This window comes from Aquarana catesbeiana, linkage group LG06, assembly GCF_042186555.1.
Source record: "Aquarana catesbeiana isolate 2022-GZ linkage group LG06, ASM4218655v1, whole genome shotgun sequence".
NCBI lineage: Eukaryota > Metazoa > Chordata > Amphibia > Anura > Ranidae > Aquarana > Aquarana catesbeiana.
Genome location: NC_133329.1, coordinates 275,102,397 through 275,117,784, shown reverse-complemented (window position 1 = coordinate 275,117,784; position 15,388 = coordinate 275,102,397). Strand labels below are relative to the sequence as shown.

Below are 15,388 nucleotides of genomic sequence, written 5' to 3'. Positions count from 1 at the left end.
TCACAAAAGTGAGTACACCCCTCACATTTTTGAAAATATTTTATTATACCTCATGGCAAAGAACTCTCTGAGGAACTGAAAAAAAGAATTGTTGCTCTACATAAAGATGGCCTAGGCTATAAGAAGATCGTCAAGACCCTGAAACTGAGCTGCAGCACGGTGGCCAAGACCATACAGCGGTTTACCAGGACATGTTCCACTCAGAACAGGCCTTGCCATGGTTGACCAAAGAAGTTGAGTGCACGTGCTCAGCGTCATATCCAGAGGTTGTCTTTGGGAAATAGACGTATGAGTGCTGCCAGCATTGCTGCAGAGGATGAAGGGGTGGGGGGTCAGCCTGTCAGTGTTCAGACCATATGCCGCACACTGCATCAAATTGGTCTACATGGCTGTCATCTCAGAAGGAAGCCTCTTCTAAAAATGATTCACAAGAAAGCCTGCAAACAGTTGCCGAAGACAAGTAGACTAAGGACATGGTTTACTGGAATTATGTCCTGTGGTCTGATGAGACCAAGATAAACATATTTGGTTCAGATAGTGTCAAGCATGTGTTGCGGCAACCAGGTGAGGAGTACAAAGACAAGTGTGTCTTGCCTACATTCAAGTATGGTGGTGGGAGTGTCATGGTCTGGGGCTGCATGAGTGCTGCCGACACTGGGGAGCTACAGTTCATTGAGGGAACCTTGAATCCCAACATGTACTGTGTCATACTGAAGCAGAGCATGATCCCCTCCCTTCGGAGAGTGAGACGTAGGGCAGTATTATGTTATTATTAGTATTATGCAGGTCATGTTATAGTAAAATGATAATGACTCCAAACACACCTCCAAGATGACCACTGCCTTGCTAAAGAAGCTGAGGATAAAGGTGATGGACTGGCCAAGCATATCTCCAGACCTAAACCCTATTGAGCATCTGTGGGGCATCCTCAAACAGAACGTGGAAGAGCGCAAAGTCTCTAACATCCACCAGCTCCGTGATGTCATCATGGAGGGGTGGAAGAGGACTCCAGTGGCAACCTGTGAAGCTCTGGTGAACTCCATGCCCAAGAGGGTTAAGGCACTGTTGGAAAATAATGGTGGCCACCCAAAATATCGAATTAAAATATTCGAAAAATATATTTTAACATTTTCACTTAGGGGTTGCCAGCGGTTTAGACATTAATGGCTGTGTGTTGAGTTATTTTGAAAGGACAGCAAATTTACACTGTTATACAAGCTGTACACTCACTACTTTACATTGTAGCAAAGTATCATTTCTTCAGTGTTGTCACATGAAAAGATATAATAAAATATTTACAAAAATGTGAGGGGTGTACTCACTTTTGTGAGATACTGTAGATAATGGAGCTGATTACTAAAGGGTGTTGAGAATATTTACCCAATAAATTGGGTGAATATTTTCTTCACTTATCCAGTTATCTAAAAAGTAATAATTGAAGTGAATATTCACACAATTCATAGTGTGAAGATTCTCAACTCCCTCAGTAAATCACCCCAACCTCATGTGTAGAATTAGAGAAATACAAGATATAAACAAGGTGTAAATGTGACCGGTTTCATGATAATACGTTTTTACGACATCTGACTCCTTTTCATTGGTTCCTAAACAACATGCTCAAGGGGGCTCTGGGAACTTTTAAACTTTCACATATAGTCAAACGAAGGTAAACTTCAAACAAGCTCAATAGTTTTGGCAAGGCTGTTACCGAACAGCAAGGCTTCCCTGGGTGGCCACCTGAGAATAGCTCAAATCATAAAAATACAGAAAGGAGAGCCAGACTAAAATGGATAATTGTAATTGATGGTAAATAAGTCATGAAAAAACAACCAACGCATTTTGGGGGCAGCATCACTCCCTCTTCAGGTTCAATACAGAATAAACCTTGGATGAACTCAGAGAAAACAATGACTTCACATATCTATATTAAAATCCAGCATTAAACTCTCCACATGGAGTAACGACTTGATAGCAGTTGCTGAGCATTAATGGATGATGAATGGGGAGTGGTGTTGCCCCCCTCAAACATGTTGGCTGTTTTTATATTACTTATTTACCATAAATGAAAATTATCTCTTGTCCAGTTTTGGCCTGGCATTCCTTTCTGTATTTATATGGTTTAATTGGTTGACAGATATGGTATATGCCTATTATATGAATTAAGGACAAGTTAAAAATGTTGAAACCAGTAATTTTTAGAAAGGATATATCTAAACAGTAACAGTTCACCCAAGAATGAGAAGGGATTCTTTATGACTACATAGTCTCATTGATTGTTTTATTATTTATACTCACACTGACTGTCCTTTTCCTTCTCCTTCTTACCCACTGTGTTTGTGTAAAAAATGGCTGTTGGGTGTTGACTTTCTTCTCAGAATCTGCGGAAAGGAATACCATATGTTTCATCAAAAAACCTTTATTGTGTACAGTATATAAACCAGGGAAACAATTACAAAGTTTAAAGCTGAACTCCAGGCACATAAAGTTTCATGCAAACATTTTACCAATAGCCTCAATTGATATAAATCCACTTTATGTACACCAAATGCTTTTGCAAACTTTTTTTGTTTCCAAAAAAAAAAAAATCCCATGTAGCAGTGATATTATTATTGTGCTGTACATAACCTCTGCAGAGATAAGAGTTGTAAATGAGGGGGACCCAGCAGCTCTACTCACTACATGCTGCTTGCATAAAACTGCAGGAAGGGGGTAGGTACATGGCCTGACATCCTGCACAAGTAGAGAGAGCAGCAGTGACTTGTCTTTATTACAGTGAGTTCCTGCACAGAGGCAAAATTTTACACTGGATTACTGCACAGAACAGGAAAGTTCAATTATAAATATACATACCTCATGTATTTAGACAGTTTTTGTTCAGCCCAGAGTTCAGCTTTAATGACACGCTCTTCCTTATTGCAAATATGGTATTTTTTGAAAGCACAAAAAAAAAATCCACTTTGTGAATGGAATTTATTACCTATTTTGTCTTTATATACCTGAACAGATTCATTTTTTTAATTCTGCATACTGAAATGAGGAACTGCGGAGTGGCACAGTATATTGGATTTTGATAACTTGATTCAAAAGTTCTTGAAGCAAAGCTCAGCAATGGAAAACCAGACAATTTTATGAAACTTTTAAGGTGTGCATTTAGACCTGATTGGTTGCTGCAAATCAAAAATCCAGGGCTGTCTATAATGCTAACAGATTCCTTATGGTTGCACAATGACCAGTCCCTTCCAAGTCCCCTGTCTTGATATTGGAAGCTTTGCAGGTAGACGCACTAGGGCCTACAGAGCAGTGGCGGCCCATCCATTAGGGGCCCAGGAGTGCCACCTCTTTTATCCACGGCCGCCACCCCCATGCTCTATTCACGGCCACTATTTTGCAGGACACCGCCACCCCCTATTAATGCATCTGGCCCCTTTCTGGACGCCGGGCACTGAATTACAGTGGCGGGGGTGTTGTTTTGAAGCACCTGAACAGAGCCAGAGGCTCTAATAGGCTTCAAAATAGGGCGGGCTCATGGCGCAGAGCATTGCGCCAGGAGCCCATCCAGGTGTTACAACAGCGAATTAATATTCACTATTAAAACACTGATCCTCAATCCGGCCAATCAGAAGCAGGTCTGAGACCCGTTTTCCAATTGGCTGAAAAGAGAAGAGTCCCAATTGGCCGCCGAGGAGGAGGGAGGAAACAGAAGACGCCATGATGCCCGTGGAGAGCAGGGGAAGGGAAAACTGCCGCCACCGAGCAAGGGAAGCTGCCAGTGAAGCCTGGAAGAAGCGCTGTCCCCCAAAGAGTCCCAAAGAAGTTGCTGCATCTACAACAACTTCTTTGGGAACCAACACTGTGTGGCTACATAGTAATTTATGAAGGTTGTAAAAGCATTTGGCAAATAGTTTTTGATAAATTAGAACTAATACTCGTTTCAGAACCTCTATAAAACTGCTATAAAAGCAAATATATGAAAATTTTTGAATTGAAATTGAAAATTCATTTGTACATAAGAATTATAAAAAAAAAAACAGAAAATTAAATATTTATAATCTGTCTACAAAATGTAAGTGAAAGTGTGTGTGACTTACCTAAATGGTGTGGTACACTAGGAATTTGGGATCCTGGAGATTTCTCTATGACATGGGGGCGACTTGTGCTTTCCTGGAGAACAACAAATGCTGGTCCAAATCAAACAACAAGAAGCTGGAATAATGCATTTTTATTAAAGAAGCTAATAACCTCTGAAAATAAAATCAAATACGTGAGAATACAATTTTATCAGTAATTTTGAAATTACTTTACTTTTAGGGCACATAGTACAGGCTGCTAATTGGAATGTTATAGCTTATGCTGCATGATTTCAAATGATGCCATAGAAAATTCAAATAGTTGAATCCTTAATTTCCTAAAGCAGATCTAAAATGTAAAAATACACATATAACATTTCATGGGTGGACCCACAACATACTATAGAATGTAAAAAAAATGTTTTACTGGCAAAGCCTAAGTCCAGGTTAGTAAAAAAAAAATTTGGATTGTTATGGTATCTCCTGGCTTTGACTGGTCCAGTGTCTTTCCTGGTAGTAGTTAATCACGTTCAATTACGTTCAACCGGAAAGGTTGAAAATGTTTTGTAGCTTATTCAAGTCACTTCTTACGTTGTAATGAGTGTACCTGTACCAGGAATGTACCCCTGTATTTATACCCATACAGGTAGCAACACAAAAAAAGTAGATATAAATATGTTCCATTCATTGGAACTGAAAAGGTGTCTTGGATAAGATCTGAAAAAATCTTCAACATAACAGTTGAATGTGACTCACTACCACTAGCTTTACCATGACCTGCAAAATGAGGACCTTCACAGACGTTTTCCTGGTGTATACAAAATGGAATTAAATCAAAATCTAGCAGATAGTAGTTAGAATCTACTCAGTAATTATAAGTATGGCAGCAGAAAGGTATTTTAATCAGCACTATGACTTTATAATGATGGTGCATCTCTATCTCTAGGCATTTTTTGGCCTTTGTATTTAAAATTCAATAAATATCATGTAATTATCAGTGTCATAATTTTAATATTTTATGTTGGAAGATCTGAAAAAGGGTTTTTTCTCTCATGTATAAATAAACAAAACTGAGAAAGAGATATGTTTGTCATGGTGCCTTTTTTGCTCAGTAACTTAATCAACAGTCAACAATCAAAGTCCTTTTTGCTACTTTGCTTTTTGCTACAGTATGCAAGCAGTTCAGTAGAGCATACGCCAGACAAAATACTGGACTGGAAGAAGCCAGGGGATGCAGAGCTTTAGAGTTTAGAGCTGGACAAACTAGGGGTGAAGGGCATATCTGATGATTCATCTGCCAGGATGCATCCAGGAACCCAGGAATCTGTTTAGGCTTCTTGTGACCATGATGTGATGGAGATTCAATTAATTATCTTCTCAGTGAAATATATTTTGCAAAGTCTATTGTATTTTATGTTATGGGTTCATCTAAGGAGCTAAGCAAGTTTACTTTTAAACTTTAAGCTCACTTTGAAAAAATGGTTAGGCAGCCTTGTTGTAGAAAATCATAAAGAACTCTGAAAAAGAAATAGTAATAAGTTATTAATGCTAAATGCATCCAAGCTGTACCCAAGCAAAGAATGTTTTGTGTCATGATCTGTGCCACTGTCAATAAGATTAATGTCTCAGGCAGTAGGAAATGTTGAAATGTTGAGCAAGGGGCCAAGAACACAGTGGTAATGGAGACTGTATGTCTAGTGCTGAAAATAAATATAGGAGGTAGCAATGTCTTTTGCTTACCTTTATCAGTAACCTAAAGCCTCCTACACACGATGAGACTATCGGACAAATGATCGTCCATTTTTTTTTTGATACTAGTCTCGTATCGAAAACCAATAGGTTACTAAAGTAAATTTTTGAAAATGTCAGAATACAACTTCGGAAGTGATGTAATGTATTGTATTGTATTCTTTCATTTCTGAGCATGCGTGGTCTTGGTTTTCCGATTTTTTTCAGACGAATACTGTATTGAATAAACGAAAATCGAAAAATGTTTGTGTTCGTCCCTTGAGATAATTTTGCATGAACTGTTGTGATCGACTCTCGAAAGTTGTGTACTACACATAACCCATATCAAGCTTGAATTACAACTTTAAGATCAGGATCAACTGGAAACCATAGCATGACGATAGCTAATGAAATTCACACTTACATTTAATATTTTTTACTGCTCAAAAATGTGTTATTTCTCTGCAAATTTTATCATCCTCCCTGTGTTTTTTGGCATAATGTTTTATACTTTGAATGGACAATGGTGACTGCGGTGATGTACCAGTATAACATTGTCTACTCTCTAACTTTTTGGTTTATTTCATTAAAGTATTTCTGATTTAAAGACGTGTTTTTTCCCTGATATTTTTGGTTTTGTTTTGAATTTTATAGAATTTAGATATTAAGGAATATACATGAGATTTCCTAAAAGAAAGAGAATAAGGTCCCTTCCAGAATCTTTCAGAAGGTCTCAGTGATCTAAAATCATCTGGTGGCCTTGGTCATCATTTGTCCCTCTAAATGGAGCCAGTAGGCTCAGTATATAAAAAAAACACAAATATTCTGTGTAGGTGATGAAGAATGTCCTAAACACTCACTTGCATATGTTGTACTTTCATTCTAACAATTAGTGAGCAGTAGGTTGAAATAATGAATCTACATATAGATGAAAAATAATTATTTTTAGACACATTTCCAGCAGCAGCATAATTATCTAAAATTTACTGAAATCTTTTTCATTAGTTTACTTGTATAAGTAGCATAATTGTACATTAACTTAAAAATGAGCATATTTTGACTAGAATGCCGATGGACTGGAGAGAAACTCAATGTTACTAAAGATATAAACCACGTTTTTATTTTTCTTCTCTGAATTTAATGTACAGTACATGGGGATGCACGTATTCTTACTATGCGTTTTCTTTGGAAAAATGTATAATGTATTTTATAATGATTTTAATAATCTTAATATTATAAACCATGCAAATGTTTGTTATGTAGATACCATATTTCAAATGATTTCATGTTCATCCATAACTAGAAACAAAACATTTAAGGAAACTTTTGCAATAAATTAAAAAAGTGTGACATGTCAATTACGGTACAACTTTAGATGGGGCACAATACAGTAATAGACGAAAAGGAAGCTAAAGAAAAAGAACCTTCTTGGTTTTCAAGTCCTCCTCTATGTCCATTATTGTTCACTGAGGTTCAAGTGCAACAACTAATACTTTATAGATAGTTTTGTATAACAATGTACAAATATGCAAAAACCTCAAACATGTGGTGCTGATACTTACAGTGTTGTGAGTTAAGTCCACTGGATGTATGGTATAGGTGTGAGTGCCATCATCAAACATTCCACTGCAAAAAAATAGGTACATTTGAGACTACAATAAAATATCTAACAATCTCAATAATTGAAAAGCAGCTGACACTGAAATACAAGATTTCGGCTGGTGTCAAGCACTTAGAGTAAAGATATCACTCCCCTGGCCATGTAGCAGTGCTTGGGCCTAGCAAATGTCTGCTAGACCCTTGCACTGCCATATGGAAGGTCATCACATTCCCCCTCAGTTTAGGATCAGTAAAACAAAAAAATTAAGGTGATCCAAGCAGAGAATTTTGATTTTTCAAGAGCCTTTGGGTGTCTTTTGTGTGCCTACAGCTTCAGGTAATGGAAATCCCTCCCTGGTTTATGGTACAGTATGTCTGACACTTATCCAAAAATTTTCAATGTTCAATTCTGGTAGCTCTAAATACAATTTCAAAACTGCGAGCTCTCATTTTATTGAAGTAGTTCATGTTTTATTTTGAGATATGTTTTGGATCACTACCTCATGGAATATCCAACTCATTTTAAGCTTCAGTTTTATTACTAATTTGGGACATTAGCTTATAGATGTGTTTATATGTGTAGAATATATTCCCTCCTCTATCTGTGTACTATTTCCTTTGCCACTGACTGCCACATAACCACAAAGCATAAAAGATCCATCGTGATAATCAGCAGTTTCTACATTGTGCTTTTTTTAAAAAAGCTTGATGATTGCAGATAAAGAGTTCAGTTTTTTTGTTTTTATCAGACTCCAGCACTTGGATCCATAATGTCTCTTCCTTATCAAAGTGCTGTATTTTATACTTTAGCTGTTAAAGTGCTTAAAGGTAAATGTTCCTTTTAAAGTACTCTTTAGCAGATCTAATTTGAGCAACACCATACAGAGAGATTTTTTTTTTCTCAAGCCTCGTACACACGATCAAATTTTCCGTGGACAAAACCTCTGACTTTTGTCCGAAGGGCATTGGCCAGGAACTTGTCTTGCATACAAACAGCAAAGAATTGTTGGCCAACAAACGAACGTAGTGACGTACTACTTGGTTTTTTAGCTCTTTAGCGCCACCCTTTGAGCTCCTTCTGCTAATTTCGTGTTAGCAGAAGTTTAGTGAGTGTTGATTCGCGCTTTTCATTTCGCGCTTTTCAGTTCGTTTCTGAACGGCCGTTCGTCAACCAGCCACGTTGCGGAATCGGAGGAGATAACATGTTATTTATTATTGGCCTTGGAGTTATTGCTTTGACCCAAGTCCAGTCCAGGAACAGGAGGAGGAGGATTTCTTGGACCAAAAATTGGTTGCTTTATTAATTGTGACCAATTATGTCATATGCCTTTGCTGCGGGAGCTCGAGGAGAAGAATCCAGATGATTTTCAGAATTATCTCCGGATGACAGACCCCTGCTTTCACCAACTCTTGGCATTGTTGACCCCCTATATTAAGAAGCAGGACACATGCATGAGGCTTTTATTTCATTTTTTGGTTGAATAATGATTTGATTTGGTATATTTTCTATATTTTTGGATGCATAGCATGCACTTTTTGGTTAAGTTCTATTGGCAGATAGCAGGTCTAATTTTATTTGTTTTCTTTTTTTAATGCACAATAAAAAAAATTGTGGAGAATAATACTTGGCTATAGGTTTTACTTCAAATGACAGTTTGGGTGTAGGCAGTTATATTATAAAAAATACAATGTAAAATTAACAAGGGACACCAACATAGTTGTGTCTTTGATCTTAAAAACTACGGGATAATGATGTTGTGGTAACTTGCACCAAAAAAAAAAAAAAAATAACAAGCATAATAATATTATTCTTGATATCACTAGAAAAAAAAGCCTTTGAAAATGAATTTGCAATAACTCCATCAGTATCACCAGCAAAGCAGCTTCATTATTATCCCATTAAAGAAGAAGAGAATGTGCGCTGCACTTCGAGATTTCATAATTTGCCATGTCACGAATGTTAATTCTCCATTACGAATGCTAATTTACAAGACCGACCACTTCCAGCTCGTGCTTGCTTCCGAGCATGCGTGTTTGTACTTTGGACTTTTGTCCGACTGACTTGTGTACATACAATTGGAAAATCTGACAACAGACATCTGTCCGCGGAAAATTTTAAAACCTGCCATCCAACATTTGTCCGCGGAAAATCCGACAACAGTCCGAAGGAGCCTACAAACGGTTGGATTTTCCTCCAACAGCTTGTCATCATACAATTCCCGTTGGAAAATCTGATCGTGTGTACGAGGCTTTAGACTTCCAGATCTAACTTTTACCTACTAGTGGAAATTGTGAAAAAGTAGGGATGTTTTAGATATCTTGTTCTAGCCTTCATTACTGGATCTTCAGTCAGCTGCTTACAGAAGCCTCTGGCTGTTGGTGTGACCACAACATCCTGAGAAGTTCCAAGGCTCACCTTACCTGATATGGATTAAGGTGTGATAAGTAAATTAAAGTGGTAGTAAAACCCAAAACAAACATTTATTCATTTGCAACTTGTTGATTGTTAGCTGCGGTGGCTGAAATGATTTTCTTTTCAAGATTTCCTCCCAGCCCAGTAAGTCTGTTACTTTTCAGCTTACTTACAGACCAAGCTATCCAGACAAAGTAGCATTTAGAGAATTGAGGCAAATCATTTAACACTGATAGGGATGCTTACAATGGTCAACTTTTATTTATGTATGTGTAACACCCTCCTAGGTAGGTGCTAGAGAGCTATATAGTTTTTGGCTTTTCTGCTTAACAGAGAATCAGACAGGCAAATTTATGAGCTGTCTGCTTAACAGAGAGCAGTGGTTGTTTAGTGAGGTCTGCTTAGTGTGCTCTGGGTGCAGCTCATGCGGTCTTGATGTTTTGCACTGATCCCATAGAAAGAAGGCATTTTGGACAGTGGGAGGAAACCCTGACAGAGGAGAGCACGGATGTAGATACAGCCCTGGCCAATTAGAAGGGGATGTGCCCCAAGGAATGCTGGGTGCCTGCATTTAAGTCTGAGGAGCACATGGGCTTGGGGTTCCTGTCTAGCCCACCTCTAAGGAGAGAGGTTCAGGTGGGGAGGAGGCGGGTGCAGCCCCTCTCCTCAGTTTGGAAGGCCATGTGGCCTCAGATTGCAGATCTGAGGGCCTGAAGCCTGCAAGCTACAACCCAGAGTTCCTGTGCAAGCTGACTGAGGGAGCTAGTCTATGGATCTGGTCATGTGTCACTGGTATAGAGTGTTGCTTGGAAGTTGGAAGGAGGGTACCATCTGTCCCTGGACATTTTGTGAGTACAGACCCTGAAGGGATCCTTGAGACTGTGTGTGTTGCTGAAAACTCCCTCTAGTTCTAGAAGTCAGCAAACTGGGTGTGTCAGCTAAAGGAGACACTGGCTAGTGTCTTGAAGACTTGGATCTAATGACAAAGTCCACTGAGTCTTTTTTTGCTATAGAGGGACTTGTTCTTCTATACAGACCCTGTATAGTTCAGCAGATTATCTGCTTCCACAGTTCTACAGAGAGAGTTGTCCTCACCTGTGCAATTTGGAGTATCCAACTAATTCCCTTCCCCCTATCCAAGTTCTCCAAATAAAGCATAAAAACAAATCCCCTAGCCTGGTCATTGGAGATAACGAGCGGAGCAGTGTTTGCACCTGGCTGAGTGAAATACCGTGTTATTGGCTGCAGGATAATCAGTGGGAAGCCCAGGGACAAGCATTCCAGCAGTTCCTGTGGGAGCAGTGCTACATATGTAAAACCTTTATCCCAGTTTCTGTAACTGCTTAAAAAGTGTTAGCTGGAGTAATGCTTTATTTTTGTAAGTTGTTTATGTAGAGTCCATCTTTTGTAAGTCGTTTATGTAAAGTCCATCTAAATCTACCAGTCCATCTAACGTTCCACAGGTTTACAATGCTGCCGTTCAACAGTATGTTGTTCCTCCATAGATACAGAAGGAGTGAATGTAGCCATTCTCAGATGTGAGATGACTTTTTGGCTGATTACCAGATGAAAATAAAAAGGGAATATAAGCTTGTAAAAAAGGAAATGAATGCAGCCACCACATCCAAGGATTGGTATGCTATAATATATATTTTTTTTCTTTGGGATTAGTTATGCCTCAGCCCTCTCTTAAGCATTTATTAAGATCTCTGGAAAGACACTAAAGTGACAGGCACGTAATGTTACTCAATCCCTTATTACTAGTTATTAAATCAAAGTAGGGGTCAATGTTAGCCCATTGTGTGACGGGGGGTTCTTCATATGCCTCAGGGAGTTGGAAGGTCATATATATATATATATATATATATATATATATATATATATATTATTTGTTTTTTTTTTTTTTTGCAACTGCCATTTAATGCTATTATTGAAATGTTTTCTAGAAATTAATTTATGTTACATACTTGTAGTATGTGTGTAGCCACCCTAAGATAAATGTGTATTACTAGAGTTCAGCTTCAATTTGTTTGTCACATCTATCTAAATCTGCAAGTCTAATGCCGCGTACACACGGTCGGACTTTTCGTCTACAAAAGTCGGACAGCCTGTCCGACAGACTTCCGGCGGACTTCCGGCGGACTTTCGGCGGACTTGCAGCAGACTTTCTAACGAACGGACTTGCCTACACACGACCACACAAAAGTCCGACGGATTCGTACGTGATGACGTACACCGGACTAAAATAAGGAAGTTCATAGCCAGTAGCCAATAGCTGCCCTAGCATGGGTTTTTGTCCGTCGGACTAGCACACAGACGAGCGGATTTCGGGGTCCGTCGTAGTTACGACGTAAAGATTTGAAGCATGTTTCAAATCTAAAGTCCGTCGGATTTGAGGCTGAAAAAGTCTGCTGAAAGTCCGGAGAAGCCCACACACGATCGGATTACCAGCCAGCTTTAGTCCGTCAGCGTCCGTTGGACTTTTGTAGATGAAAAGTCCGACCGTGTGTACGCGGCATAACATTACCTTCTCTCCAGACTGACAATGCTGCTGTCTGCTTTACCACTTCATCCAGAATGCAGACACCCTCAAACAGTAGGCGTGTTACTGGCTGAATCACCAGGTGAAATAAAGGAAAATAATGCCTAAGAAAAGGAATGCTGCCAGTGCCGCTACTTCTAAGGATTGGTAAGCTGCAATATATTATATCTTTGTTTTTGGGTTTACGACTGCTTTAAAATCTGAAACCTTACAAATACATATATTACACTACTTGATCTACTGACAAAGGTGCTAAAACGTTGCGCATCACCTTTTATGTTTTATTTGTCCCTTGTTTTAGCTCTCAAATTATCAACATTGTTAAATGTAAAATTGTATTTACAGAGGAAATGACCAAATGTGGGTCGTAAAAGAAAAGCAACAGCATTTCACGACACATGGCTTTTCTTTATGAACCACATTTTACATTGTGTTTGTATTCCTGTATGTTACAATAGTTTTAAAAAAAATTATTTCAGTGTTTAACCTCCACAGTATGTTTTAGTAAAGATGTCTTTTGGACCAATTTTTCAAACTACTGCAGCACTATTTTTTCCATGGGTCAGCATTTCTTCACTCAACGTCATCTAGACTCCCGCCAGACAATGCTTGGCCATGAACACATACAGTATTATTTATATATTTGTAGATGGACCACTATGAGGCTTATTTACAGGTATTTGCTTGCACCTGAGCTGCTTTTCTTCTATGAACAAGTAAATATGCATGTAAAGGGAAATTCAGAAGTCAATTGTGGAAAAACTTCCTTTAGGAAAATTATATGAGTGGGAAACTAAAATAAAATTTACCAAAATCTTTGTAATATAAGAGACTGAGATTAAATTCATTATTAACAGCAGTGACTACCAGTGCCTACCTATGCCAAAAGATCCTGGTTACATGGATTGGACTTAGAGTAGCCCCTTGGCATGAGGTCTGCAAATGTGTTGGTACCCATATACCATCAGAGGACCTCTATGCAATGCATCTATGGTGAAGATAGAGGCTCCATAATGACAGGATGCATCTTAGAAGTCTGGCAAGATCTTTCTACTGTCATCTCTAAAGGGTTTATTTCTTGCCAGATGCATAGCAGCTAAAAAGTGTTACTCACTGCACTAAAATCTATCTGCTAAGGAAGCTCTCTGGAGTCTCAGTACAGACAATTTATCCCCCTAACTAAGCTAGGGAGATTATTCATCATTGAAAGAAGCAGAAATGCCTAGTTTACTACATTGTTTCACAAACTATGCCCCGACTTCATCCTCCCTACACATCCTATTATTTTTAAGAATTTCCATAGAGAAAAGGAGTTTATCTCAAGAGCAGAAGCTGGTGAAAATCTGAAAATATTTTTTTTTTAAATCTCTATAATTTATGTTTCTGATAAAGGATTTGTTTTGCCAGAAAATGTATGGCTGCCATGATTATGTTTTCCTGGGTTCAGATCAACCATCTTTGTGACATGCATGTCTTGATAAAGGGATGTTGGTTTCTGCACATGCAACTTCTGGATTACTGAAGACTTCTTTGTAGATATATCTCTCTTTGTAAAGCATTTTCTTTGCAAAGATATTTGGTGCTTATATACAGTTAAGCCATCTAAAAACAATTTGGAGCCAGGGGAATAGACAAACACTGAAATGTAATAATATCTTAGCTAATGGAATGGATTAAATGGAGGAATTGATATAGTAAGGGGCAGCTGCTGATCACCCACTGTGCTTCTATTTGGTACATTGAGCTCTTCCAGAGTACTAAAGCTACCTTCAGCCTATATACATCCTGCACCATGTTCCCAATACTTTAACTATTTGGCAGTTCTATTCCACTTAGCCAGTATTGTGAAGTCTACATTTTTTCTTTAATTACAACAATACTCACAAAGGGCACAAAATAAATAAAACAAAAATTTGCCAATGTCATTGGGTTATATGGTGAACATAAATGTACATAAAGTAAAATGACACTTCATTCAAAACTGATATTTCAGGTCTGGGCTTCCCTTGTTTCTTGGGAGCTGCAACCACAGGATTTAAGCACCAGAGTTTTCAGGTTTACCCACATCCCATGTCCATTATAAAAGGCCTTCCTCCTCCCTGTTGGGGTTTCCATCCATTTTATATTGTAGAGAATCTATCCAATGGATGAAAAGAGGACTCCAGTTTTAGAGAAAATGGCAGAAGCATAATTGCTATGAGAGCCAGTCCCCCAATCACCATGGCCTTGTTTCAGTACTTCCCTCCACTATAGGAAGAATTATGTGGTAGGATTAGGTAAAGATAAAAACATCTTCTGGGGATAGCTCTCTACAGGATTCCTGAAGACCACAAAAGCCAAGGATGATTCACTTTTTTTGTTTTTACCATCCACTTGTAGCTGTAATTGGGAATGTCAGTATTGATCCTTTAACATTGTGTAGTTTCATAATTACAATGCAAAATGTAGTGTTCATCTCTCCTTACTGTAAACCATTGCAAGTAGATATTGCCACTCTTGAGTTCTTCACACCTCTGATAGTACCATGATAGTAGCAGTGTTCTCCTCCCTACGGAATACAAAAAAATTGCTCACAGGGCAGAAGTCAACGTAAATTAAAGGTGTCATTTCCTGCTATAACATTAAGGAAAACCATTTTTCTATCATAAAGGTAAATTTGTAAAGATTTAAAAAATCAGAAATGAGAGTGTTAGTTTGAATTCACATTTATGATATCAGCTTACAATGCCGGAAGATAGCAGTCACTGACACCACACTTTAAAGATTCAGACTGTTCCAAACTGATTTCCATTTTGGGTACATGCTAAAAAGGGTTGAGTTATCCTTAGCAACTTCAGTGCAGTCTTATCTACACCTGGATTGCCACTTGCTGCAGCCATAGCTATAGATTCTTTTTTTTAAATTACTTTATTCAACTTCAAGATGAAAGCAGCGGTAAGAGTGAGACTCCATAACAGTTGGTGTCATGCCCCTATCTTTTTAACCAATAACCTCCCGCCACCATTCACAGTTTAATTGTTCTACCTTTATCACCAATAT

The 15,388-nt window shown here is 38.3% G+C and overlaps 1 protein-coding gene across 5 annotated transcripts in view; it reads right to left on the bottom strand.

Moving 5' to 3' along the window:
* ADAM23 (ADAM metallopeptidase domain 23) overlaps positions 1-15,388 on the bottom strand; it is a 339,892-nt gene that overhangs the window by 132,196 nt on the left and 192,308 nt on the right. For all 5 annotated transcript variants that reach the window (XM_073633382.1, XM_073633385.1, XM_073633383.1 and 2 more), the window contains exons 5-8: positions 14,815-14,897; positions 7,358-7,421; positions 4,089-4,161; positions 2,296-2,378 (exon numbers count right to left, since the gene is read on the bottom strand). In XM_073633382.1, the coding sequence (XP_073489483.1) occupies positions 2,296-2,378; positions 4,089-4,161; positions 7,358-7,421; positions 14,815-14,897 (303 nt within the window). The remainder of the gene's footprint in view (positions 1-2,295; positions 2,379-4,088; positions 4,162-7,357; positions 7,422-14,814; positions 14,898-15,388) is intronic.